Below are 23,873 nucleotides of genomic sequence, written 5' to 3'. Positions count from 1 at the left end.
TTTTTAGCATTTCACATATTGAATGTTTTCTTCATGTTTCATGTTAATTTAAATTGTTTTAAATGAGCCTAAATGAAAATAAAATTTCAGCCTCTGCTTTTTCATTAATTATGGCATTGCATAGCATTTCTCGTGAGCTGAATTTGGACATTATAAAACATTTGATATATGACTAATAGTCATAGATTATACAAATGACTAACAAGGGTGTACAGGATTAGTAAGCATTAGAAAGTGCATAATCTAAAAATAAACATGTGTTTTATGTTTTTAAACTACCAGAGGTTGCCAAGAAGCCCCTACGTCCTACCGCCTTAATTCCAGCAGAAGGTAAATGAAATTATTAAATATTTTGTTCTATTTATTTCTGAGATTTGCGTCTCTGCATTGTATCTTTATTTTTATGTGTTAGACTTCCAACTTATTTGTAAAGTTGTAGAGCGTCCTCCAATACATTAAAAAGTAGCATTAGAAATTGGAGTCCCCCCTGTGGCTCAGTGGGTTAAGAACCCAACATAGTGTCCTTGAGGATGTGGGTTCAGTCCCTGGCCTCTATCAGTGGGTTAAGGATCCATCACTGCCGCAAGCCGTGGGGTAGGTCTTGAGTGCATCTTATGCCATGGCATAAGCTGGCAGCCTGCTGCAGCTTCGATTTGACCCTAGCCTGGGAACTTCCATATGCTGCAGGTTTGGCCGTAAAAAGAAAAAAAGAAGTAGTAGAAGAAAGAAAGAAATGATGGCTAGTTTATTTCATTCCAATCCCAAGAAAGAAAACCTAGGCAGATGTTCATGTAGCCTCAGTGCATTGAACACAGGGAAAGACGTGGTGAGGGCTAGAAAGGGAGGGGTCATCCCTTATTGTTTCAGCTGTAGCTAAGCCAGATGTTAAGGATCATAGAAATAATATTAGCCTTAATTTTTTTAAGTTGTTACATAAAAGCAACTAATTGACTTGGTTACATAATTTTAAATATTACCTTTATTAAATAAACTAAAGAGCCATATTCAATAGTCTAAAGTATAGCTTTAGCCATTAAAAGGAAAGAAATAACAGCATTTGCAGCAACATGGATGACATAGAAATTATCCTGCTAAGTGAAGTTAGTCAGACAATGAGACACCATCATCAAATGCTATCACTCACATGTGGAATCTATAAAAAGGACACAGTGAACTTCTTTGCAGAACAGATACTGACTCAGAGACTTTGAAAAACTTATGGTTTCCAAATGAGACAGGTTGGGGGGGAGGCACTGAGGGTTTGGGTTGGAAATGCTATAAAATTTGGTTGTGATGATCATTGTACAACTATAAATGTAATAAAATTCACTGAGTAATAAAATTTTTTTAAAAGTAATATAAATAAAATATACTTTAAAATTAGAACTGTTTTAGGAGTTCCTATTGTGGCTTAGTGGGCTACAAACCCAACTAGTATCCATGAGGACGTAGGTTCAATCCCTGGCCTCACTCAGTGGGTTAAGGATCCGGTGTTGCCACAAGCTCTAGAGTAGATTGCAAATGCAGCTCAGATCTGGCATTGCTGTGGCTGTGGTGCAGGCCAGCAGCTGCAGCTCCAATTCAACCCCTAGCGTAGGAACTTCCATGTACCACACATGCAGCCTGAAAAAAGCAAATAAATAAATAAATAAATAAAATTAGAAGTGTTTTTGAAAGAATAGATGGGGATTTAAATAGAGGTTAGCTGCAGAAATATTAAATACAAATTCCATAAAATGATCAAACATTAATATACTCTATGGGAAAAAATAAGGGTTTTGCAAACTAGAACTCCCATAAAACAATGGAATATGTGTCCATTTGATAACATTTACTGAATACCATTTTTTTTAACACTGGAAAAATCCTCAAGAGTAGATGGTCCCTTAACCCTCCTGATTGTGTTCTATACTCAACAAAAATTTAAAACAAAGAAAATGTAAATAATCAATAGAATGCTAAGATCTGAGATCCTGATATTGCTTGATTACTCTGACTTTCATTTAGTGAAGTAATTGTACAGATATAAGTAATATGCTAACATTATCTTTTTCAATTTATTTATTTTTTAGCTCCTGAAATTATTGATATATCCTCCAAGGCTGAAGAAGTGAAAATAACGACCATCACCAGAAAGAAAGAAGTTCAGAAAGAAAAAGAAGCTGTGTATGAGAAAAAGCAAGCAGTCTATGAGGAGAAGAAAGTTTTCATAGAATCTTTGGAAGAACCTTATGATGAATTAGAGGTGGAACCATACACAGAGCCATATGAGGAACCTTATTATGAGGAGCCAGAGGAAGACTATGAAGAGGCCCAAGTAGAAGCTAGACGAGAAGTTCATGAGGAATGGGAAGAAGATTTTGAAGAAGGGCAAGAGTACTATGAAAGGGAAGAAGGTTATGAGGAAGGGGAGGAAGAGTGGGAAGAGACGTACGGGGAAAAAGAAGTCATCCAAATTCAAAAGGAGGTTTACGAAGGTATGTGTTTGTTGATTTTTTTTCTCTTTTCCTCATTTTTTATATTTTCAAGGTTATTAACATTAGTTGCAAGGGATATGGAATAGATGAAATGATCATTTCCATTTTTTAAAGTTACAAATCTTTAGAAGAGTCATTTTCTTCAAAGTTACTGTCATGCTTTGACATTGTTGAATCACTTAGTCCTATTATTACTCTTTGACAAGTTCAATCACTTAGTCCCATTATTACTAAGACTGAATTCCAAGTGCTCTCTTCTAATGCAGAAGTTCAAGTTTTACTTTCTTGCCTTCCTGCATCTCTGCTTGATCCTACTTCTACATCCAGTAGAAGTCCTGTTAGCAATAAAGATCCTAAATACAATAATTTACACAGTTGTATGTTATTCTTATATCATTTGCCAACTGACACAATATCTTAGAACTTAGCTATTCAAGTACCCCTTCTTATTCTTGTGTTTTTAAAGAACCACGTGAGAAGAAAATTCCAGCAAAAGTTCCTGAAAAGAAAGAAGTACCACCTCCTAAAGGTATGTAATTGAAATTATTTAAATAGATTACATCAACATCATTATCATGGCTTGTTGGGCAAAGATGAATGAATCACCAGTTCAATCCAATAGGCACAACTTCTTCTCAAAGCTTTATTGTATCAATGATTTTTTCCTAAGAATATCTACCTAAATCACTTAATACAAACATTTAAAAGGTGATTAAAAGATTATTGTGATAAATATAAAATAAAATATAATCAAAATATTTGAAGTACAGAAACAGTTGTACTTAGTATTAAAGCTCAGTGCAACAAACTTGTCTCTCTTTAAAAAAAAATGAGAGAAAGAGAGACTAGTTTAACAAATTCTAAAAATGCTGCAATTTCTTTAAAATGCTTGCAGTTGTAAAGAAGCCTGTAGTTGAAAAAATTGAAAAGACTTCTCGAAGAATGGAAGAAGAAAAAGTCCAAGTCACCAAAGGTATTATTTAAAACATTTCTAGTACCATGTACACAAGTAATCTGTTTCCTGATATTTAGTCACATGTAGTTATTTATATAGTCATCTAAACTAAGATATTTTAAATTTTGTACAAAGCAATATTCTTCACAATACAAATATATTTGTACATATTTTTTAAGTACCTGAAGTTTCAAAGAAGATTGTTCCACAAAAACCTTCTCGGATTCCAGTGCAGGAAGAAGTTATTGAAGTGAAAGGTATACATCTTTGTCTTTCAGCTTCAAGTTTTAAACATTTTTTATGTGTATATATATGTATACATATATTACTGAACAATTCACAAATCTGAAATCAAAATAAAGACATTATATACATTATTTAATATACATTTTATGATGCACATCTATATAATTTGAGTAAATAGTAACTATGTTTTTCGTTTCGCTTCAAAATTACATAATTTTATATAAGGAAGGTTTTGTGTTTAATCAGTAGTCTTCTAACTTTACTATGCAATGCATTCCACTCCATATAATATTCCCCATCCTCTCACTTATGTGAATAAACCCTAATGGATTTGGGAAAGCACTACATCACGTGTGAAGAAGTTGTCTCTATTTGATTCCCATTTAATAGTGTTTGATAAAGGCTGCATGGGTTGTTTGTCCCTATAGAGCGAAACATGATTTGTTTTCTTGTCAATACTGAATTTGTTGTCAAGCTATCATATTAACCCACTCATTCTGTGTCTAAAGATTTAAGTATACTGTGCAACCGTGTATTTGATCTGATGTCTTGTCCTGGAGAAAGAAATACTAATGTGAGATACTCTCTTTAAAGTACCTGCTGTACATACAAAGAAGATGGTTATTTCAGAAGAAAAGATGTTCTTTGCTTCTCACACAGAGGAGGAGGAGGTGTCAGTCACAGGTATAAGGAAAATTTGAATTTGGGGGCTCAAATGAAAGGGCTTCAGATGGATTTTCATCCCTCTTCTTCTTATGTAATTTGTGATTATGTAGACATCTCTGTCTCCTTGTGAATCTCTGTCATCTTTACAGTTCCCATTTGTCTGTTTTAACTTGTTATTTCAGTATTCTTTGTAAATCTACAGTTACTACCCACAGTGTGGCATACCAGTAACTAAAATGTACCTTCTTTAAAGTCCCCGAGGTACAAAGGAAAACTGTTACTGAAGAGAAAATTCAAGTTGCTGTTTCCAAAAAGATTGAGCCTCCACCTAAAGGTATTAGTAATTCATTCTAAGTTTAACATCTTTTAAAAGTTCCATGGTAAATATCTGAATATGTTAATACTTAATAATAGGTTTAGGCATTCCTGTTGTGGCTCAGTGGGCTACAAACCCAGCTACTATCCATGAGGAGGCAGGTTCGATCCCTGGCCTCTCTCCGTGGGTTAAGGATCTGGTGTTGCCATGAGCTGTAGTGTAGGTCATGGATGCGACTCGAATCCTGCGTTGCTGTGGCTGTAGTATAGGCTGGCAGCTGTAGCTCTGATTCAATCCATAGCCTGGCATCTTCCATATGCTGCAGATGTGGCCCTGAAAAGCAAAAAATAATAATAAATAGTAGGTTTAGTCACATAGTCCGCAGACCTATAAACACTATGTGCAAAGGACAGTACAGGGGATGAGAGGACCATGAGGAGGGTACCGGAGGAAGGAATGACAACTCCTGGAGCTTACAATCTAGTGAAATGTCTTTGGAAATGGAAAGACAATATCCTGAAATAAGTTTCTACCATCTCATGGTAGAGCTGATGGTTAAATTTTCAGGAATTTTGCTACCCAGTGTTTAACACTTCCATGATTAAAAGTTAAATAATATAGGAGTTCCCATCATGGAGCAGCAGAAACGAATCTGACTAGGAACCATGAGGTTGCGGGTTCGAACCCTGGCCTCACTCAGTGGGTTAAGGATCCAGCGTTGCTATGAGCTGTGGTGTAGGTCACAGATGCGGCTCGGATCTGGCATTGCTGTGACTGTAGTAAAAGCCGGCAGCTACAGCTCTAATTTTCCCCTAGCATGGGAACCTCCATGTGCCGTGGGTGTGGCCCTAAAAATACAAAAGACAAAAAAAAAAAAAAAAAGTTAAATAATATAAACTTATAATTAAATAAATTATGTTATAAAACTATGGTAATAAATGCTCAAAACTCATTATTTCCTATTTTACTAGTATCCATGTTTCTGAGCATCAATTGCATCTGTATGGGGAAATACTGGATAATTGTGTGCTTCTGAGCAACCCTTCCCAACCCCACAGCAGTGATGTCATGATTGGTACCCAGAAGTCATAACTTGGAAATTGGCAGCAGCTTCAAATTGGGGCCCTCCTCCCCACACAGACCCCCTTGTGCCCCCAGTCAAAGTAGAGGATACAAAATTGTTCAAGATAATCTAACGCAATGGTTCTAAAGCAGCTGCTTTATAAAAGTAAAGTTTCTAAAACTGATATCTGAGGAACAGACACCGGCATATCTGAGGAAGGGGTGCTCCTACCTGTTCTTAGGGAAGTGGCGGTTCCTGCAGTTAAAGTGAACGTCAGTCATGCTTTCTAATTAACCACTGCTTCGTGGCCCTTTGTTTTTGCTTGTAACACGTAATTTTCATGCATTCTATTGGTATAAAACTAGAATGTATACTCTTTAAGTCTTGCCACACCATATGCCTTGTCAAAATGCACAATTTCTCAAAATTGGCCCATTTTTTTTAAAGTCCCAGAGCCACCCAAGAAACCAGTCCCAGAAGAAGTGGTCCCTGTTCCTGTTCCTAAAAAGGTGGAGCCCCCACCAGCCAAAGGTAGAATCATATTTTTGAAAAAAAAAAAATCTTAGTGTCTGTCTTCTTGTACCTTCTTCTATGGGATTCGTGTATTAATGGAATAGCATCAGTAAACTATTTGTAATATATATTAATTCTGTGTGTTGATTTCATTAACACATGTGAACGTGTTGCCAAGTGTCAGTAATACTTTTAGACTCCAGACCACTGTAATTGGGTCTTTGTCACCTTCATGTAATATATGTAATGTCTCTATGGTATTGATGTATTTAGCATGTATTTCTATCACATGTAGAGCCTATTAAATTACTTCCTAAATTCTTACACTCTTATTGGGGATTTATGCCTTAATGTAATCTTAAGTGTCTCAGAAGGAGATTAGAGTTCTCAACATTGTTTCAACAATGGTGTCTTTAAAGTTCCTGAAGTCAAGAAGCCTGTGCCAGAGGAGAAAAAGCCAATTCCTGTGCCTAAGAAGGAACCCCCTGCTCCCCCAAAAGGTACAGCAGAACTGATCAAGGGGTGACCCTTTGCCCCAAATTCCATTCCTTTGTTTAATTGGTCTTTGTACGTACTATGTATCTTTCTCTGTGTGTCTTTTACATGCCCCTTGTGTTTTTCCACTTGTTTGTCAGCTTCAGGGGCTACACTCTTGACATACATTATGTATGATACTGAACATTAAAAGAATTTACTTTTAAAAAGTAACTATATCAAACTATCTTAAATTTTTAATATCTTCCTGCTGTTAGAGAAAGAAGAGATAGTTATGAAACTCATTTTCTACAGGCATGTTTCTAGGAAAAACTCATTCACCCCTCAACTGTGTGACTTTTTTGTAATAAAAAAAAAGAAAAACTTTCATGAGTTATGACCAGATACAGAGACTAACAGGAGAGTATTTGGCAGAACTGCATGTTAATGAGGGAAATACAGTGCTGCTAGTAACTGCCACTCTTCTGAGAAGTCAATAATGCCTACTCTTAAATAGTTGGAAATCTATCAATTTTTGACATTTACTTTTACTGTGTTTCTTGAGACATTAATTGAACATTGATATTTGCCGTAAATGTTGCAATTATCTAATTAGTGAGTCGGGGAACTTTCATATAGATACTTTTGAATTACAATGTGCTAATTCTTGCTTTAGTTGTTTTTGACTTGGTGGTTTGGGGGAGGGGTGTTTAGTGATAAAAGTCACTACTTTATAAAGGCAATGAAATGGCAAACTGCACACATCTTAGTTAGAGAGATCAAGCATGATCCAGCTCAGGAGAAAGCAGGCTTATAGAAATCATTCATTTTATGTAGTGTTCCCTTTTGCCTGATTTCTCAATGTTTCTGTTTTCTTCCTGAATTAAATCTGCTTCTTTCAAACTCTTGGATATTTAGAATTCTGTGTCTTTTAAAAAATTTTTTAATTGAAGTATAGTGGATATACAATATAAGTTACAGGTGTACAACATAGTGATTCACAATTTTTAAGGGTTATACTCCATTTATAGCTATTATAGAATATTGGCTATATTACCTGTATTATACAATATACCTTCATAGCTTATTTTATACTTAATAGTTTATACATCTTAATCTCTCTATATTGTCCTTCACCCTTCCCTCTTCCCACTGGTAACTACTAACTTGTTCTTCTTGTCTGTGAGTCTACTTCTTTTTTGTTATGTACACTAGCTGTATTTTTTAGATTTTACACATAAGCAATTTCATAGAGTATTTGTCTATCTCTGTCTAATTTATCCATTACCTTCAAGTCTATCCATGTTACTGCAAATGGCAACATTTCATTCTTTTTCATAGCTGAGCAATATTCCATTATATTCTTTATTCATTCATCTCTTGGAAACTTAAGTTGCTTCCATACCTCAGTGATTGTAAATAATGCTTCTATGAACATTGGGGTGCAGGTATCTTTTCAAATTAATGTTTTTGTTTCTTACAGTCTTTAAGCAAATGATTTTTAAGGAATGATTTCTGATTAATCATTAAAATATGATTATATGAAAATCATATAATTATAAGGAACAGGTTATATTGCTAAAACCAATACTAAAACCAAGGCCTCTTGGTATGTCTCACTTATCCATAAAAATAAACACACTTAGTAACATGTTTTGTTTTTGTTTTTGTTTTTTGTCTTTTTCTCCTTTTAGGGCCACATGGGTAGCATGTGGAGATTCCCAAGTTAGGGGTCTAATCGGAGCTGTAGCCGCCGGCCTACACCACAGCCACAACAACACCAGACCCAGGCCATGTCTGTGACCTACACCACAGCTCACCGCAACACCAGATCCTTAACCCACTGAGTGAGGCCAAGGATCAAACCTACAACCTCATGGTTCCTAGTCAGATTCGTTTCTGCTGCGCCACAACGGGAACTCCAATAACATGTGTTTATAAACATCCAATATACACATAACATAATGTGTACATGTCAATCTGTATCTGTATAACTACATCAAGATATTATAAATGCAAGTGTGGAGGTGCAGAGGTTCATAAAAACTGCCGGTATCTTATTTAAAATGGAAACAATTGCTACTCATAGTGCATGCTGTTAAATTACATCTGCAACTTAAAAATTCAACATTATCAACACTTAGAATAGATAAATTAAACTCATTGTAAACCTTTTGGGGGTCATAGACCCTACTGGAACTATGGAGCCTCTTAGAGAAAAGCACATATGTACATACCCACAAAATTTTGTACACAGAACTCCCCAAAGTGCTGACACATAGGTGTCATATTGAGAGGGCTACCGTAGCACAAGGGTGTTTCCTGAGTTTTGTAGCTACTACAGGCGAACAACCAAGAAAAAAAAAATTCAGGGCAGGGGAGAGGAATTCCCGTCGTGGCTCAGTGGTTAACGAACCTGACTAGTAACCATGAGGTTTCAGGTTCGATCCTTGGCCTCACTCAGTGAGTTAAGGATCCGGCATTGCCATGAGCTGTGGTGTAGGTCACAGATGTGGCTCGGATCCCATGTTGCTGTGGCTGTGGCATAGGCTGGCAGCTACAGCTCTGATTAGACCCCTAGCCTGGGAACCTCCATATGCTGTGGGTGTGGCCCTAAAAAAAACAAACAAAAAAAAAATCAGGGGAGAAATGGAAAAAATAGTAATGCTGTAGATACAACCATTCTGATGACATCATAGTCCGTGGTCTTAGGTAAATTACAGCCATTGTAGTTATGAATTTCATTTCTGAATACAAAGCATAAAGAGATTTTTATATACTATATCCACACACTATGTTGTTTGTGTAATTACTGATTTTTTATCAAAAGTATACCAGCATACAGAGAAAATGAATTCTGTACATATCCTTCATATATATAACTCATTTTTAATCACCTAAATACTTCTGTAACATTACTTGGGATATATATCACATTGTGACCTTTAGAATACTATAGTTTAATTTTCTGCATTATTTTGCTGATGCATAGAAAATCTATAATAACATTAATGAGCTGTATAAAGACTTGTATATGTACCTATATCCATTCATAAAAGTTATATATGTCTGAAGTAACATTTTATTTTAAAAACTTTTAAGTCCCAGAGGTGCCAAAGAAACCTGTCCCTGAAGAAAAGGTGCCTGTACCTGTTGCAAAGAAAAAGGAAGCTCCACCAGCTAAAGGTACAGTGACTTGCTTAATAAAGAAGCCCTATATTACGTCTTCAGTACAAAACATTTTTGTGTTTAATTATCTGTTAGTTTAGTTTCGTTTGAAATGAATGTTTTATGGTGTAAGGATTCAACAAAACTGTCTGTCTACCTGCCAACTTTCTTACAAAATAATTGTCCATTAGCTACTTTGGAAAATAAAAAGTCAACTCTAAAAATTAATGTCTTTTCAAGTTGCTGAAGTACAGAAGAGGGTTGTCACAGAAGAAAAGATAACTGTTGTCACTCAAAGAGAAGAATCTCCACCACCAGCAGGTACTTCATCCCACCTCTATGAAATAACCTTGTCTTTCCTTCAAACTTCTTTAATTGCATGTCTTCTTTAATGGGTGTGCCAGTTCTATGTTGCTCATCTACTTTGCCTTTCTGAGAATTTTAAAAGCAAATACTATCCTTTAAGTGCCAGAAATACCAAAGAAGAAAGTTCCCGAAGAAAAAAGACCAGTTCCTCGGAAAGAGGAAGAAGTTCCACCACCAAAAGGTATGTCTCTCCATCTTTCCAAGAACCATCTTCATAATATTATGTTCCAGAGGCAAACGATATTGTTGTTAGTTTTGCAATTTGTGTGCACAGTGAGCGTGTCTCTGTGTTTTGTGTTGGGCTTCAGTGAGATGAATTGTGAGGTTCTAAAAGTGTACAATGTTTTCCAAGTGCCAGCTCCACCTAAGAAACCTGTCCCAGAGGAGAAAGTTCCCGTGCCAGTTCCTGTCACTAAGAAAGCCCCTCCTCCTCGAGGTAGGATTTATCTCAAGCCTCTGACAAAAATCTTTTAGCTGATGAATTCTTTTTCCTATTTGGCATCATCTTGTACTGACCTTTTGTCTCTCTTTGAATAGAATTTTTCTGTGTAAATACTTGTGATATGTTATGTAATTCGTTTCTCATTTTGCTTGTGAAAGTGGTGAACTGTGCAAATCTTCCCCAAACATTAGGGAGAGAGAATAGTTAAGATTCTTGATTCTTAAGCTTCAACTTTAATGCTTTCTTCAAGCTGAAGTTTCTAAGAAAACTGTCATAGAAGAAAAAAGACTTGTTGCTGAAGAAAAACTCTCCGTTGCAGTTCCTCAGAGAGTGGAAGTCATGCGGCATGAAGGTATCTAATCAGAAGTGAGGGGAGAAATGAGTTTGCAGCTGTTTCCTCCAAGCCTTTTCTTCTTTCCACACTGGTTACTTTAGAAGTTGTCCTTATACAGTGTCTGTCTGTTATAGCTTCTGAGATTGAGTCTTTTGTGTCTGCCCTGTGTCTGAATCACTCTTAAGAGAGTGAATGGGGTGCTGAACATGTGATAATCGTGCAAGTGGCCACGTTTGGACATAATTTAAATATTCTTCTCAGTCTTGGGCTGTACTGTCCCCTCATCTGAAATCAGCTCTCTCCTTCTTATAATGAGGAAGTGCTGTGACACCACCCCCTAAGCAGAGTGGGAACAGTGTCCATCTATAGGGGACACATGGCTATTGTCAGGATTTCAGTGGGATATTCAGGCTGAATTTAAATTAAATATTATCTTTTAAAATATCTGCAGAGAAGGAATGGAGTTATTCAGAAGAAGAGGAAAGAGTATCTGTTTCAGTTTATAGAGAAGAGGAAAGAGAGGAGGAGGAGGAAGTGGAGGTTACAGAATATGAAGGTAAACAATGCAAATAAGCTAGAGGTGACCTGGAGACTTGATGAGTTGTTTTCTTTCATAGACTGTTTATTGGATGAATGAAAGTGACATAAATTCAGTGAACATTTCCTGGCCTTATTAGATGCATCTTTTGATCAAAACACAGGATTTAGGAGTATTAATTAAACATCCAATGTATTTCTTGTCTATTCCCTCATACTTGGCCATATGGGAAATAAGTCTTCATATATTTATGGGTAGCTAATGGTGCAAATATCTCCATATATCCTTTCAATAGATCGACCTGGTTTCAGTATAGTGGGATAGCATAATCTTCACCTTGGTAATCTAATATCTAAAACATGGATAACATAAGCAGTGTGGGTAGCACAACTCCCTGGGGTGTCCTGACTCACAGATTTTAAATGACTAAGAAATTATATTCCCTTATTACATTTCAGAAGTCAAGGCCACCTTTGAGAGAGAAAAACACTGAACACAATATTTCATGTATGGAGAAAACAGTCATCTGGTATCTTTAAATTTGGACAACTTGTTATTCAGATATTCCCATACCTATAATCCTAGTTCTCTATAGTTTGAAGACTGAACAACAAGCTTTATTTCAATGTCATGATGCCCTTTTAATAAAAGGCACCACTAGGTTCACTGCTAAGGTTGAGCATTCTGGCTAAAGCTATATATTCAGAGATATATATTCAGAAGAACTTTACTGAAACAGTTCTAATGTAGCTCTGCTTTAAAGAGAAATAAATAAGTTTCTCAACAAATTAACTGTCTTCCCAATGAAAAGATGAGTAGAATTGTACAGTTAGATGCCCTTGGGTGCCTCTCTGGCTAATAAAAGGTGCCCTGCTTCTTCTCCACTCGGAAGAAAAGTTCATGTGAAATCCAGATGTGTGGTCTTAATGGAATGGCTTAGAGCAAGCCTACCAGTTCTGCGGTGCTTTCTGGGAAACGCCAGGATGTCAGACATAAGTCAGGAATGTGATGGAGTCACAGAGGGCTCTGTTCCTTCTAGAAATGTGCAGGAAACCAAACATAACAGGTACACAGGAAAGTTCTCGTTGCATGAATCTAATTTCAGTTTTTGACAGTGTGCATTATAAATTTATTTTAGTACAATAGACTAATGAAAAGGAGAGACATTTTGGAGTTCCCTGGTGGCTCAGTGGGCTAAAGACCCAGTGTTTCACTGCTGGGCTCGGGTTCAATCCCTGGCCCAGGAACTTCTACATGCCATGAGAAAAAAAAAAGAGAAAGAGATTTTATAATATCCCTGCATTTTTTATTAAACCCAAAAGATTTAGGGAAAAGATGAATAGGTAGCCTGTTAAGTTTACTTCTAATGTTTGTAACCAAATCTTTCTATTCTATAATCACCTTTATACACATAGGCTCATAAATCATGTGAAGACTCTTGCCTCATCCACCATATCTGCTCTTACAAAATTGGGGAAAAAAGCTTGTTTCCAAGGCCTCAGTAGGTTTTTCATGTGTAATACAGGTCTTTTCCTTCTTATAAACCTATTTATGATCCCTCAAGTATATGCTTCTTCCACCCTACAGCCTTCAAAACTAGAGTGCTGTGTTATTTTTGAAACTCATCTTCAAATTCCTGTGTTCTTGTTAATTTAGCTGTGAGAATTGCTTTTCTGTCTTGTGCTTGTCCTGTTCTTGTGAATACAACATTGTTATTGTTATGACATACTTAAAAACGAGATTATTGACATTTATTTCCCATAATCTTCATTAAGGTATATGCTTTCATTAAAATCTTCTTCTCTGAGTATTTGAAACGAGAACAGGGCTTTGGAAAGTGTTAAACTTTTACTGTTTTAATTTCTCTTTGACATAATAAAGTATAGCTAAAGTTAAACATGAAAAACATTACAACTTATCTTCTTTCAAATTGATGTCTTTAAAGTGATGGAAGAGCCTGAGGAATATATTGTAGAGGAAGAGGTGCACTTAATCTCTGAGAGAGTGGAAGCTGAACCAGCTGAAGGTAGACGAACTCTTAAATTCTAGCCCTATCTGTGTGTGTGTTGTCCCATTCTTAACGTCCTCTTTGTGATTAATTTATTGTCTGTATTGCAAATGTTGCTAAATATCATGTTTAATTAAAATATTCCTTAAATGTTTATTAAAAAGAAATCTGGGCATTTCCACAAATGTATTTAATAATCTTTTCAAGTGCCTGAGAAGAAAATGGTACCGAAACCAAAAGTTCCTGTTAAAATAGAAGAGCCTCCACCAGCTAAAGGTACAATTCTCTTTCAAAGAAATGGGATACCATTTACCTTAATAGTTATAATGCCTTTAGTTAAGATAACTGCCTCCATTTTTGTCAGCATGTAAGTGTAAACATTTTTACTGAGTATAGTCATTGATTGTATAAATGTGCGACCTTTTCAAAAAGTGAGTTCTTTGCCCCCAAATGAAGTTATTTCTTCCATAATGCAAACTAATCTTAAATCTAATCTTTCTGAAGTTCCTGAAGCACCTAAGAAAATTGTGCCAGAAAAGAAAATACCTGCTGCAGTTCCCAAAAAAGAAAAAGTGCCACCAGCCAAAGGTATAATTGGGCTTTCCTTTGTTCTTGAATAATGACTGTTTTTTGAAATCTTCTGTTAGTACAGTCATCAAATTTTTACAACATTAACAAGAAAATAAGTGTGCCTATGTTTAGTGTTTCTCACATTTGTGGGTGTGACCATGTTGCCTAATATCTTTTAAGTGCCAGAAGAGCCTAAGAAACCAGTTCCCGAAAAAAGGGCTCCTCCCAAGGTGGCTAAGATAGAAGAACCACCTCCCACCAAAGGTAAATGAACCCCCTAGCACAGCAACTAGAAACATAGCTTGTCTCTTGTTCTCTCACTGTGTCCTTGGGTCACGCCTTTTACATGGAGGTCACTGGTGTACGTTGGTGGCAATGAGGTATTATTGCCTTGTCTATGGTGGAGTATTACTTACTTGTTATTTGTGTGTATCTTGGAAAACGTTACATTCTAAAATCACAATACTTTCTGGCTAATGAATTTTTTAAAATTCCACTTTAAGTAATATAACTCCTTAATCCTAAAATTATCTTTCAAGTGACTGAAAGGCACATGCAAATAACCCAGGAAGAAAAAGTTCATGTTGCTGTAACTAAAAAAGTGGAACCTCCAAGACCAAGAGGTACATGGGGCTTTTCAATACACAGAACATTGTACTTCCCCACTTCTCTTTACCAAATCCACTAATTATGGGTGTTGTTTTGTTGTTGTTGTCATTGTTTTACTTGTTGTTTTATGTTTGAATTAATGAAAATGTCAGGTTTTTTATGTTTGAGTAGTTACAACTCCCTTTTTGTGGTTTGAATAATTCTTTAAAATGAAAAATATTTTCATTTAAAATTGGAAACAGTTCTTTAAAATGAAATCTGTCTTTAAAGTGCCCGAGGAACCTAAGAGAGCTATTCCAGAAGAAAAAGTGCCAAGACTCAAACCTAAAAAAGTGGAGGAGCCACCAGAAAAAGGTATACCAACTTTTCCAAAAATAAAAATAAGCTTATAGGTATAGAAACTAATGTAGTGAAGTTGGGGTCCTTAAAGAAAAAAATTTAAATAAGTACTACAAAGTAAACAGTATGCATATGCTATTCCAAATCACCTCAAAATTAAACATTTCTGATACCAAAAAATATTTTCTCTTCTTCTCAAAAAAAAAAAAAAGGGAAGCTCTCCCCAAACATGTGTGGATACTTTCCCTTAAAATGCACTGTCTTCTAATGTTTTTATTTGTCTATATACTGAACTCCTTTACCACAATGCTTGTTTTGTGTGGCAATCTTTGATGAAATTAAACATTTTTTAAATTCCCAATTTTTTACATTGTGCCAAAAGAGGATATGAAACTACCTTAGAATTAAAATGAAGAAACTGTTCATATAACACAAGTTTGTGTCTAATGCTTGTTTGATAGTTATTGTTTATACTGTCTAGTTGTCTTATTTAATTCTCTTATAAACACTACTTGGTCTTCTTAAAGTTATTCAATGTCATTTAGGTATTAAGTAGCTTAGAAAAAAGTATTCATATGTATATGAGACCATATTTATTTCCAAGTCTATTGATTTTTCTTACCACTTAAATGAAAATTTTAAACAATGAGCACAGTTAATGGTCATCTTTGTCCTTGGATTGTGCATACACAATTACTCTTAACATATATTATTCTGAATCTTTCCATTCATTTTTAATAATTACTCTTTTTAAAGTGACTGAAATCAGGAAAATAGCTGTTAAAGAAGAAAAGGTAGCCATCGAAGTTCCAAAAAGAGAACCTCCTGTCACTAAAGGTATATTATGCTTTGACTAAATAACAAAATGAAGCATGAAACTATTCAGCTCTTTGCCTGCTAGTTCATAATTTGATTCTCCTCCTTTATTGGCTTATTGTTGACTAAAGGCACGGAATCTAACATTTGAGATCATAAATAGCAAATGTACACCCTGTAATACCTTGCCCATCGGAGGACAGTCAGGGTCTCCCATAACCAGTGCATGAGGCCATCACCAAGGAGTGAAATCACAGCACATTAGCACTATGGTACCTCAATGGGCTTCAAGTAAAATGCTGCTGTTGTCAATATTATTCCAGAAGTTACTGTAACAGAAGAGAAAGAATGGGCTTACGCCCGAGAAGAAGAAACTGTTTCAGTACAACAGGAAGAGGAGTATGAGGAATATGAAGAATATGATTATAAAGAATTTGAGGAATATGAACCAACAGAAGAATATGACCAATATGAAGAGTATGAGGAACGTGAATTTGAACATTATGAAGAGTATAAAGAACGTGAAGAACATGTCACAGGTATGAGCAGAACTGCAAACCTGAAACCACATTAAATATGTGAAGATTCCATTAGAACAGGATAAAAATATGGATGCCCAAAGAAATTTGGAAAGAACTTTGTTTTGTTTGGCAAGTTCAGAATTTTTTTTCTTAGATAACTTCTAAGGAAAAAAAATCTATAAATCTTGAAGATACTGTTAGACTTTGGTTCTGGGAATCATCGATTTCCCCTCTCCTTTCTGCTCCTATGTAAAATAGCAAATGTCGCTAAGTTTCTTTCTCCAAAAAGTTAGGAGTTTTATCTTGAAGTGCCCTTGATCATTCTAAAACATGATCCAAAATTTCTGAACGTCTCTCATTCTGAAGCTTGTTATTATCAAACATGGTAGGCTGTTGGGAAAATACCTCCCCTCAAGGATCCCATCAGCAAAACTTGACAAAGACTGATTCAAAAGCAAAGACAGTGAAGAAGGCCACCATAAGGAGTGTGTTTTATCTAATGAACATCAAATTTCTAGGAATAAGTTTCTGTTAGAACTTCAAAATAAATCAATATTATTTCACTAACTCAATTGCTGATGTTTCACAGCCTATGTGTCGTTTTACAGAGAGAATTAAAAACCAATATTATATGGAAAGGAGTTTTAACCATGTCTTGTCTACCTGAAGTGAAATGAAATATAATATGTAAAAAGCCGCAATTACCTAATTAAAGTAAATAGCAGGGAGGAAATGGGAATAAAAATTTGTTGAGTCTTTTAGATGTTATTCTGCTTGTACCTCAGATTCTCACTCACCTCTAGAAGCTATGACTATGCTGTAGATAAGATATAATATTTTAATTCTTTGAGTCTGCCAAAGAAATATCATTGTTATTTATGCTCTAACAAAAATATCTAACATTAAATACCCTGTATGTATTTTTTAAAGAACCTGAGAAGCCTATCCCAGTAAAGCCTGTCCAGGAAGAACCAGTTCCCACAAAACCAAAGGCCCCACCAGCTAAAGGTAGGGTGAGAAAAACATTATCAGTTATGAGACCTGTGGTTCCTACATGTCTGTCAAACTCCACATCCCTGTTGCCGTGTCAGTGTTCCAATCACATGTGTGTTTGGGACATTATGTTGTGCATCGTATTTCTTAATTCTTTGTTCTTACTACTCTTAAGAAATCTGGTTCAGGTTTTTTAATCTGTTAATATTGATATTTTAAAGTGCTGAAGAAAGTGGTCCCTGAAGAAAAAGTGCCAGTGCCCATTCCTAAGAAACTCAAACCTCCACCACCCAAAGGTACATGGCAGCATAATAATTACCAAAAACATCTTTGTAACTTGTGTTCAGTGAACATGTCTCACTGCCTTGTCTGATGTTCTTTGTTTCTTATTGAATGTATTGTTTGGTCCTGATTCTTAAATTTCACAGTGTCTCATGTATTTTTATTTATATGATATTCATGTAGTTGGTTTTAATGGTCTTTCATAATTAATATCTTTAAAGTGCCTGAAGAAGCAAAGAAAGTTGTTGAGGAAAAAATACACATTTCAATTACCAAACGTGAAAAAGAGCAGGTGACTGAACCAGCTGCTAAAGGTATAATTTCCTTCTTTGATAGTATTTTTTTATAATATCTCTTTTAAAATTGAAGTAGCTGTGTTTTGTGTTTGGTTTTTTTTTTTTTTTTTTTTGCTGTTTTATGTCTTAATTATCAGGAGGTTATTAGATTTAAAAATCTATAAATACAGGATAAAAAGATAATGTTATCTTAAAAGGAAAAGTTTTTTTAAAAATATATATCCACAACTTCTTATATAATGGCTGTGCCCTAACACATGGCTGCATTACATATAGAACCAAATGTTTAGATTTAAAATGTGTGACCCTTTGGCACATTCCTGACTTGTCTAAATTGATGTAATAATGTAACAGTATTCACCACAGTTCAGTATCTGTTTATCGCTCCTAAAGTCATTTTGAAGATTGAAAAAAAGAGTTAATTCAGTGTCTAGCCATTTCTTTCCTGCTTTTTACTAAGTATTAAGTAACTTCTCTGGAATGTCAGAAAATGTACTTATCCAGAAGTAAATTTAGCTTTTCAGCCAAGAATGTTTCATACAAGCAGAGATACCCAAACACTAAACATCATTTCACACTTGGGCTATGCTACTTCAGATTTACTTGAGTATTTTTGTATGTTTTTATTCCAGTGAGGTTTAGAATCCTTTCCAGGGAAAATATGAAGTTTCTTATGGATGAACACTCACATATCTAGCACAAGAGGCATTTGCAAAATTATTCTAGTTCCTTAAAGTACAACAAATCAAGTATTGGCTGGATTGCCTGTTTCTGACAAAATTTCCTTATACTTAATGTTTCAAGTGCCCATGAAGCCCAAGAGGGTTGTCCCAGAAGAAAAAGTACCTGTTCCTAAAAAAGAAGTAGCAGCACCTGTTAGAGGTACATAATACCACTCTTTTTCAATGTGTTGTTTGTCTTTTTTTGGTATGAAATGTTCAGTTCTTTGTGTAAAGTTTTTCTGTGGGAAAGATAAAGCATATCCCTTTCTTCTGTTACATATGGCTGTGTTCCTAATGTGTCTTAATTTTGCTGAGTAATTGGAAATCATCCAACCTAAAGATAATATCTTTAAAGTGCCAGAAGTACCTAAAAGACGAGAACCAGAAGAGGTTGTCTTTGAAGAAGTTGTAACCCAAGCAGAGGAATATTATGAAGAAGTAGAAGAGTACGTTCATGAAGAAGAGTACATTCATGAAGAAGAAGAAGAAGAAGAAGAATACATTCATGAAGAAGAGGAACTCATAACTGAAGAAGAAGTGGTACCAGTGATACCAGTCAAAGGTAGATCATATCTCCTGCTGAGGGATTAGCAGCAGCATCTTTAGAGTCTGGGTGTCCAATTTGGTCAGATTCTGGGGGTTATTAGCACCAATGACAATTATGCTCATTTTAGAAGAATACACTTTTAGATGCTGGAGTATGATTTCTGCAGTTGCTTTTCACATTTTACATCTTTTCTGCAACATTTCCAAAATTCTTAATAATATCTTTAAAGTGCCTGAAGTACCCAAAAAACCTGTCCCAGAAGAGAAGAAACCTGTTCCTGTTCCCAAAAAGAAGGAAGCCCCACCAGCAAAAGGTACACCACCACTCATATCATGAGCATATAAAAGACTTACTCTGAATATAAGTAGCTAACTATCTTCTGAGTTCAAAACCTTGTGTGTTACTATCTGTTGTTTAAAATGTTAACTGTCCTTTGTATGGATGTGTTGCTACTGGTAGTGATCAATAAACAACATGGATGTGTTGTTACTGGTACTGATCAATAAACAATATCTTTAAAGTGCCTGAGATTCCTAAGAAGCCAGAAGAGAAAGTTCCTGTGCCCATTCCTAAAAAAGAGAAGGCTCCACCTGCTAAAGGTACATCTCTTTGAAATCCATCAATGGAATAATGTAATAATTGACCCATGTAGTATAAGTTGGTGAGCCATATCAGTTCTTTCCCCAAAATAATATTAACAATATTAATGCCAAGACAATGACCTCCGAGCTGGTTACTGGAGCAGTATATCATGTACTCATCTCTGACCTTGACCATCAGAGCATGCTGGTACTTAATGCTTGGCTCCTCCTCTTTAGTGGAAAGTCCTTAAAGTAAAATAAATTCTTGCCGTAATACCAAAATGGACAAAATCATCATTTACCAGATATTGCATGTTGTCTTTATCATCAGTCTTTTTTTTCAGTGTTTTTTTTAATCTTAATTTTTATGCATTTCCTGGCCTTTGTTTTGTGGCTATGATAATCTTTCAGTCTTAAAGTGAAATTGTTAGAATATCTACGATGCTTCAATAGGTCTAAAATTGCTAGATTCTTATCTGTGAGTGAAAAATGCAACATTAACCTTATTTGTTATCTTTCAAGTTCCTGAAGTACCCAAGAAACCTGTACCAGAGGAGAAAGTGCCAGTACCAGTTCCTAAAAAGGTGGAAGCTCCACCTGCCAAAGGTACATGAACTTACAATGTCATAAAAAATGCATATAAAAAATGGTTAAATTAAATGGTTCAAGTCCATACTCTTTGGAGATCAACTCTTTAGTAACCCTTTATGGAAAAGAAAGCATTAATATTTAAAAGATTCTTGAAATAAACTTAGCCATACTCTTAAGACCTTGTCTTAATCTTTTTGAGACTATGACTCAAAATTTTACGTTACGTAAAATGATTCTCTAAATCATTTCTTTAAAGTGCCAGAAGTGCCCAAGAAGCCTGTGCCTGAGAAGAAGGTGCCAGTTCCTGCTCCTAAGAAAGTAGAGGCTCCACCTGCAAAAGGTACATCAATTCATCATTTAAGGTCCATGGGGAAAAAAACTTTATATTTATGTATATTCATATACAAATTCCCTCATAACACTACATGTTTTAAACAATAGTCTACCTTATTAGAAATAAAAAAGTCAGGTATTTTATGATCCTTTTTTATATCTATTGCTCTAATATATATAAAAGAACACATTCTTAAAGACAAATAATATCTTTAAAGTGCCAGAGGTGCCCAAGAAGAAAATCCCAGAAGAAAAGGAGCCAACACCTGTTCCGAGAAAAGTGGAAGCTCCACCACCCAAAGGTACATTAATCTCTGACAGAACCAGGGCAAAAAGGAAACTAACTGGTATTATACAGCCTCACTAATTATAATGAATGCTTGATGACCCTTACTTTAGTGACAATTGATGCTTTATGACCACAGATTATTTGCTTTTCATGTTGTCCCATTGTTATTATTGTACATAAAAGTGATGCTTGTACAATTGAACAAATATCTTTAAAGTGCCCAAGAAACGTGAGCCAGTTCCAGTTCCAATTCCTGTAGCTCTACTCCGGGAAGAGAAAGTTACATTTGAGGAAGAAATAGTTCTTGAAGAGGAAGTTCTACCAGAGGAAGAGGAAGTTCTCCCTGAGGAAGAGGAAGCCCCACCAGAGGAGGAGGAAGTTGTACCAGAGGAAGAGGAAGTTCCTCCTGAAGAAGAGGAGATTCCTCCTGAGGAGGAAGAATTTATACCTGAGGAAGAAGTTGTACCTGAAGAAGAAGTTCTTCCAGAAATTAAGCCTAAGGTGCCAGTACCTGCCCGAGGTATAGCAGCAGTTCTTCTTGGAGTCATCAGACCTCTTTTGTGTTGAATTCTGCCTTACCATCTTTTTGTTCATCTCTAATTTTTATCTGTGATTCTTTATTCTATGTTTTCTATCATCTTAATCTTAGAAAACATTCCAGACGTGTGTTCTTATCATTTTTGTGTCCGTCTTGTGTGTCTGTTGTACATTATCTGATTTATCTTTTCAAATTTCATGATATGAAGTGTTATTCAGTTGTTTGTGGTCTTATTCTCATGTGTCTTTTTGTGACATATACAGTACTGTACATTTGATTTTTAATGTCTTAAAATGAATGTTTTTAAGTGCCCGAAGTGCCAAAGAAACCTGTACCAGAGAAGAAAGTCCCCGTTCCTGTTCCCAAAAAAGTGGAACCTCCACCACCCAAAGGTACACCTCCCCAAAGTGAATACATGTTCCTCATCCATAGGTTCACCAGAAAAATTATGATGGAACTTGGATTTAGGAAAATTTATGTTGATAAACTACATAGTCACCATTTATTTCTAAAAATATTCAGAAACACTAATATCAACTTTTCATTGGATGAAGAGCAATATTCAAGAACAAAAATGAAAAGTATTCTCTCAAAACTGCCACAAAAATTTTACCCAATTCCCTATAATTTTATTAAACATCATAATTTTCATACAGATAATTTACGAGGCTGAATTATTTGCACACAAAAGAATACCTGAAAAATATAATGAACAAATCTCCTAAATGTCATCCTTCAACTATTTATGTTAACTGCCTTTATAACATCAAAATGAAAAGATAAAAGAAGGATTAATGTATTTATGAAAACACTAATAACTTATGTCTTCTGATACATACATATAAATGGTAGCCCAGCAGGTTTTGATTCTAGCCTTGCTGTGTTACCCTGAGCAAGTCCTTTAACTGATCAGAACCTAAAGTTCCTCATCTATAAAATGAGAATACTAATATCAGTCCTAGTGGGCCTGGATATTATTATGAGAATAAAATAAGGTATCACTGAAAGAATAGTATCCAGATTTATCATATTCAATCAGCTCATAGTACAGGACATAATATATTCATGTCTTAAAGCTCAGTAATATTTTATGCAAGTTCATGACATCACTACTTAAAATAAGTGTGACCTCTCCACCAGGTTAAATAGTCTTATAATCAAGGAAATGGTAAAGATAGTCCTTTATTAGATTTCAAGAATTTAGAAATATTTTATGGATAATAATTTAATAGATTACTTATGAAATTTAAATGGATGAAATGACAGCATCTGTCCTTTAGTCCTCAAATGGCTTGCTGATACCTTCCTCCACAAAACCTAACGGTGTCATCACAATTGGGTTCCCAACTTGCATTACATACCTATCTTGAGTGACTGTTGCATTTTTGTCTTTCTGTGTGTGGACTGCGGTGTTCTCTCTTTTTTGTCTCTCACAATAAATTCTTATCATGAAATGTCTTTAAAGTGCCTGAGGTTAAGAAGAAAGTGCCAGAGAAGAAAGTGATCATTCCCAAGAAAGAGGAGGCTCCTCCCACCAAAGGTACTGCTATTCCCAAGCAAACAAAACACTGCCGTTTCTTTCTTCACCAGTAAAAGCCAAAATGCCCCATTTTCAGTATTTATTAACATATATTATTGTGGTGTCCATTGTCTCTGTGTTTGTGAAACTGAACTTACAAAATAATATCTTTAAAGTGCCCATGGTGCCTAAGAAACCTGAACCAGAAAAGAAGGTGCCTCCTCCTGGTCTTAAGAAAGCAGTGGCTCCGCCTGTCAAAGGTACATCGCTCCCACCAGGGATGTGTTTGTTGCCCCACTGTTGAACTACAATGCTGTCCACCCAGGAGTTTCATGATAAATATTTGTGTTGTATGTCTGTCACGTATGGTCGTCAGTTAAGCCTCTGGTGCACCTGTGTTTGTGCTATGTAATTTTTCCACTTTGTGTTTGTGTATTTTATGTTAATTTGTCTATGTATGTTGTTCCTAAAAAATAAAAATACTTATATCTTTAAAGAACCTGAGTGACTAAGAAACCAGTCCCTGAAGTACCCATTGCTCTTCCTAAAAAAGTAGAGGTGCCAGAGTAAAAAGTAGAATACCTCTTTAACAGATGCTTTTTCTTAAACCACCAACCTCTTATTTTTGTCTCATTAACTGATTCTGTGCAATGTCAGTGTTCCCTCTTGTGCATGTGAGTTCTGATAGTAATTCTCTTGTGTTGAAAAATGGGGAACTTGATCTTTATGTACTTCTCTTAGTTCTTGCATTTGAAGTGCCT

General features: G+C 35.5%; 1 protein-coding gene across 1 annotated transcript in view; it reads left to right on the top strand.

Annotated features, from left to right (window-relative positions):
* The window catches only part of TTN (titin), a 274,604-nt gene that overhangs the window by 109,655 nt on the left and 141,076 nt on the right, over nt 1–23,873 (top strand). The window contains exons 112-148 of the mRNA XM_084999975.1: nt 283–330; nt 2,073–2,477; nt 2,944–3,006; nt 3,373–3,450; nt 3,612–3,689; nt 4,273–4,362; nt 4,598–4,678; nt 6,171–6,254; nt 6,656–6,736; nt 9,813–9,896; nt 10,119–10,199; nt 10,345–10,425; nt 10,597–10,680; nt 10,937–11,038; nt 11,472–11,576; nt 13,504–13,584; nt 13,774–13,842; nt 14,071–14,154; nt 14,317–14,400; nt 14,676–14,759; nt 15,016–15,099; nt 15,841–15,921; nt 16,224–16,439; nt 17,352–17,429; nt 17,636–17,710; nt 17,918–18,010; nt 18,797–18,874; nt 19,070–19,276; nt 19,491–19,574; nt 19,783–19,860; nt 20,365–20,448; nt 20,690–20,773; nt 20,985–21,068; nt 21,273–21,575; nt 21,902–21,985; nt 23,059–23,133; nt 23,289–23,372. Coding sequence (XP_084856101.1) covers nt 283–330; nt 2,073–2,477; nt 2,944–3,006; nt 3,373–3,450; nt 3,612–3,689; nt 4,273–4,362; nt 4,598–4,678; nt 6,171–6,254; nt 6,656–6,736; nt 9,813–9,896; nt 10,119–10,199; nt 10,345–10,425; nt 10,597–10,680; nt 10,937–11,038; nt 11,472–11,576; nt 13,504–13,584; nt 13,774–13,842; nt 14,071–14,154; nt 14,317–14,400; nt 14,676–14,759; nt 15,016–15,099; nt 15,841–15,921; nt 16,224–16,439; nt 17,352–17,429; nt 17,636–17,710; nt 17,918–18,010; nt 18,797–18,874; nt 19,070–19,276; nt 19,491–19,574; nt 19,783–19,860; nt 20,365–20,448; nt 20,690–20,773; nt 20,985–21,068; nt 21,273–21,575; nt 21,902–21,985; nt 23,059–23,133; nt 23,289–23,372 — 3,819 coding nt within the window. The remainder of the gene's footprint in view (nt 1–282; nt 331–2,072; nt 2,478–2,943; nt 3,007–3,372; nt 3,451–3,611; nt 3,690–4,272; nt 4,363–4,597; nt 4,679–6,170; nt 6,255–6,655; nt 6,737–9,812; nt 9,897–10,118; nt 10,200–10,344; nt 10,426–10,596; nt 10,681–10,936; nt 11,039–11,471; nt 11,577–13,503; nt 13,585–13,773; nt 13,843–14,070; nt 14,155–14,316; nt 14,401–14,675; nt 14,760–15,015; nt 15,100–15,840; nt 15,922–16,223; nt 16,440–17,351; nt 17,430–17,635; nt 17,711–17,917; nt 18,011–18,796; nt 18,875–19,069; nt 19,277–19,490; nt 19,575–19,782; nt 19,861–20,364; nt 20,449–20,689; nt 20,774–20,984; nt 21,069–21,272; nt 21,576–21,901; nt 21,986–23,058; nt 23,134–23,288; nt 23,373–23,873) is intronic.

Source organism: Sus scrofa, chromosome 15, assembly GCF_054392235.1.
Source record: "Sus scrofa isolate SSC_HxYL_T2T_F1_AM1 chromosome 15, Sscrofa_HxYL_maternal_Yorkshire_Landrace_v2.0, whole genome shotgun sequence".
Lineage (NCBI taxonomy): Eukaryota > Metazoa > Chordata > Mammalia > Artiodactyla > Suidae > Sus > Sus scrofa.
The sequence above is the reverse complement of the archived record's forward strand: the minus strand, read 5'-3'. Positions and strand labels throughout refer to the sequence as shown.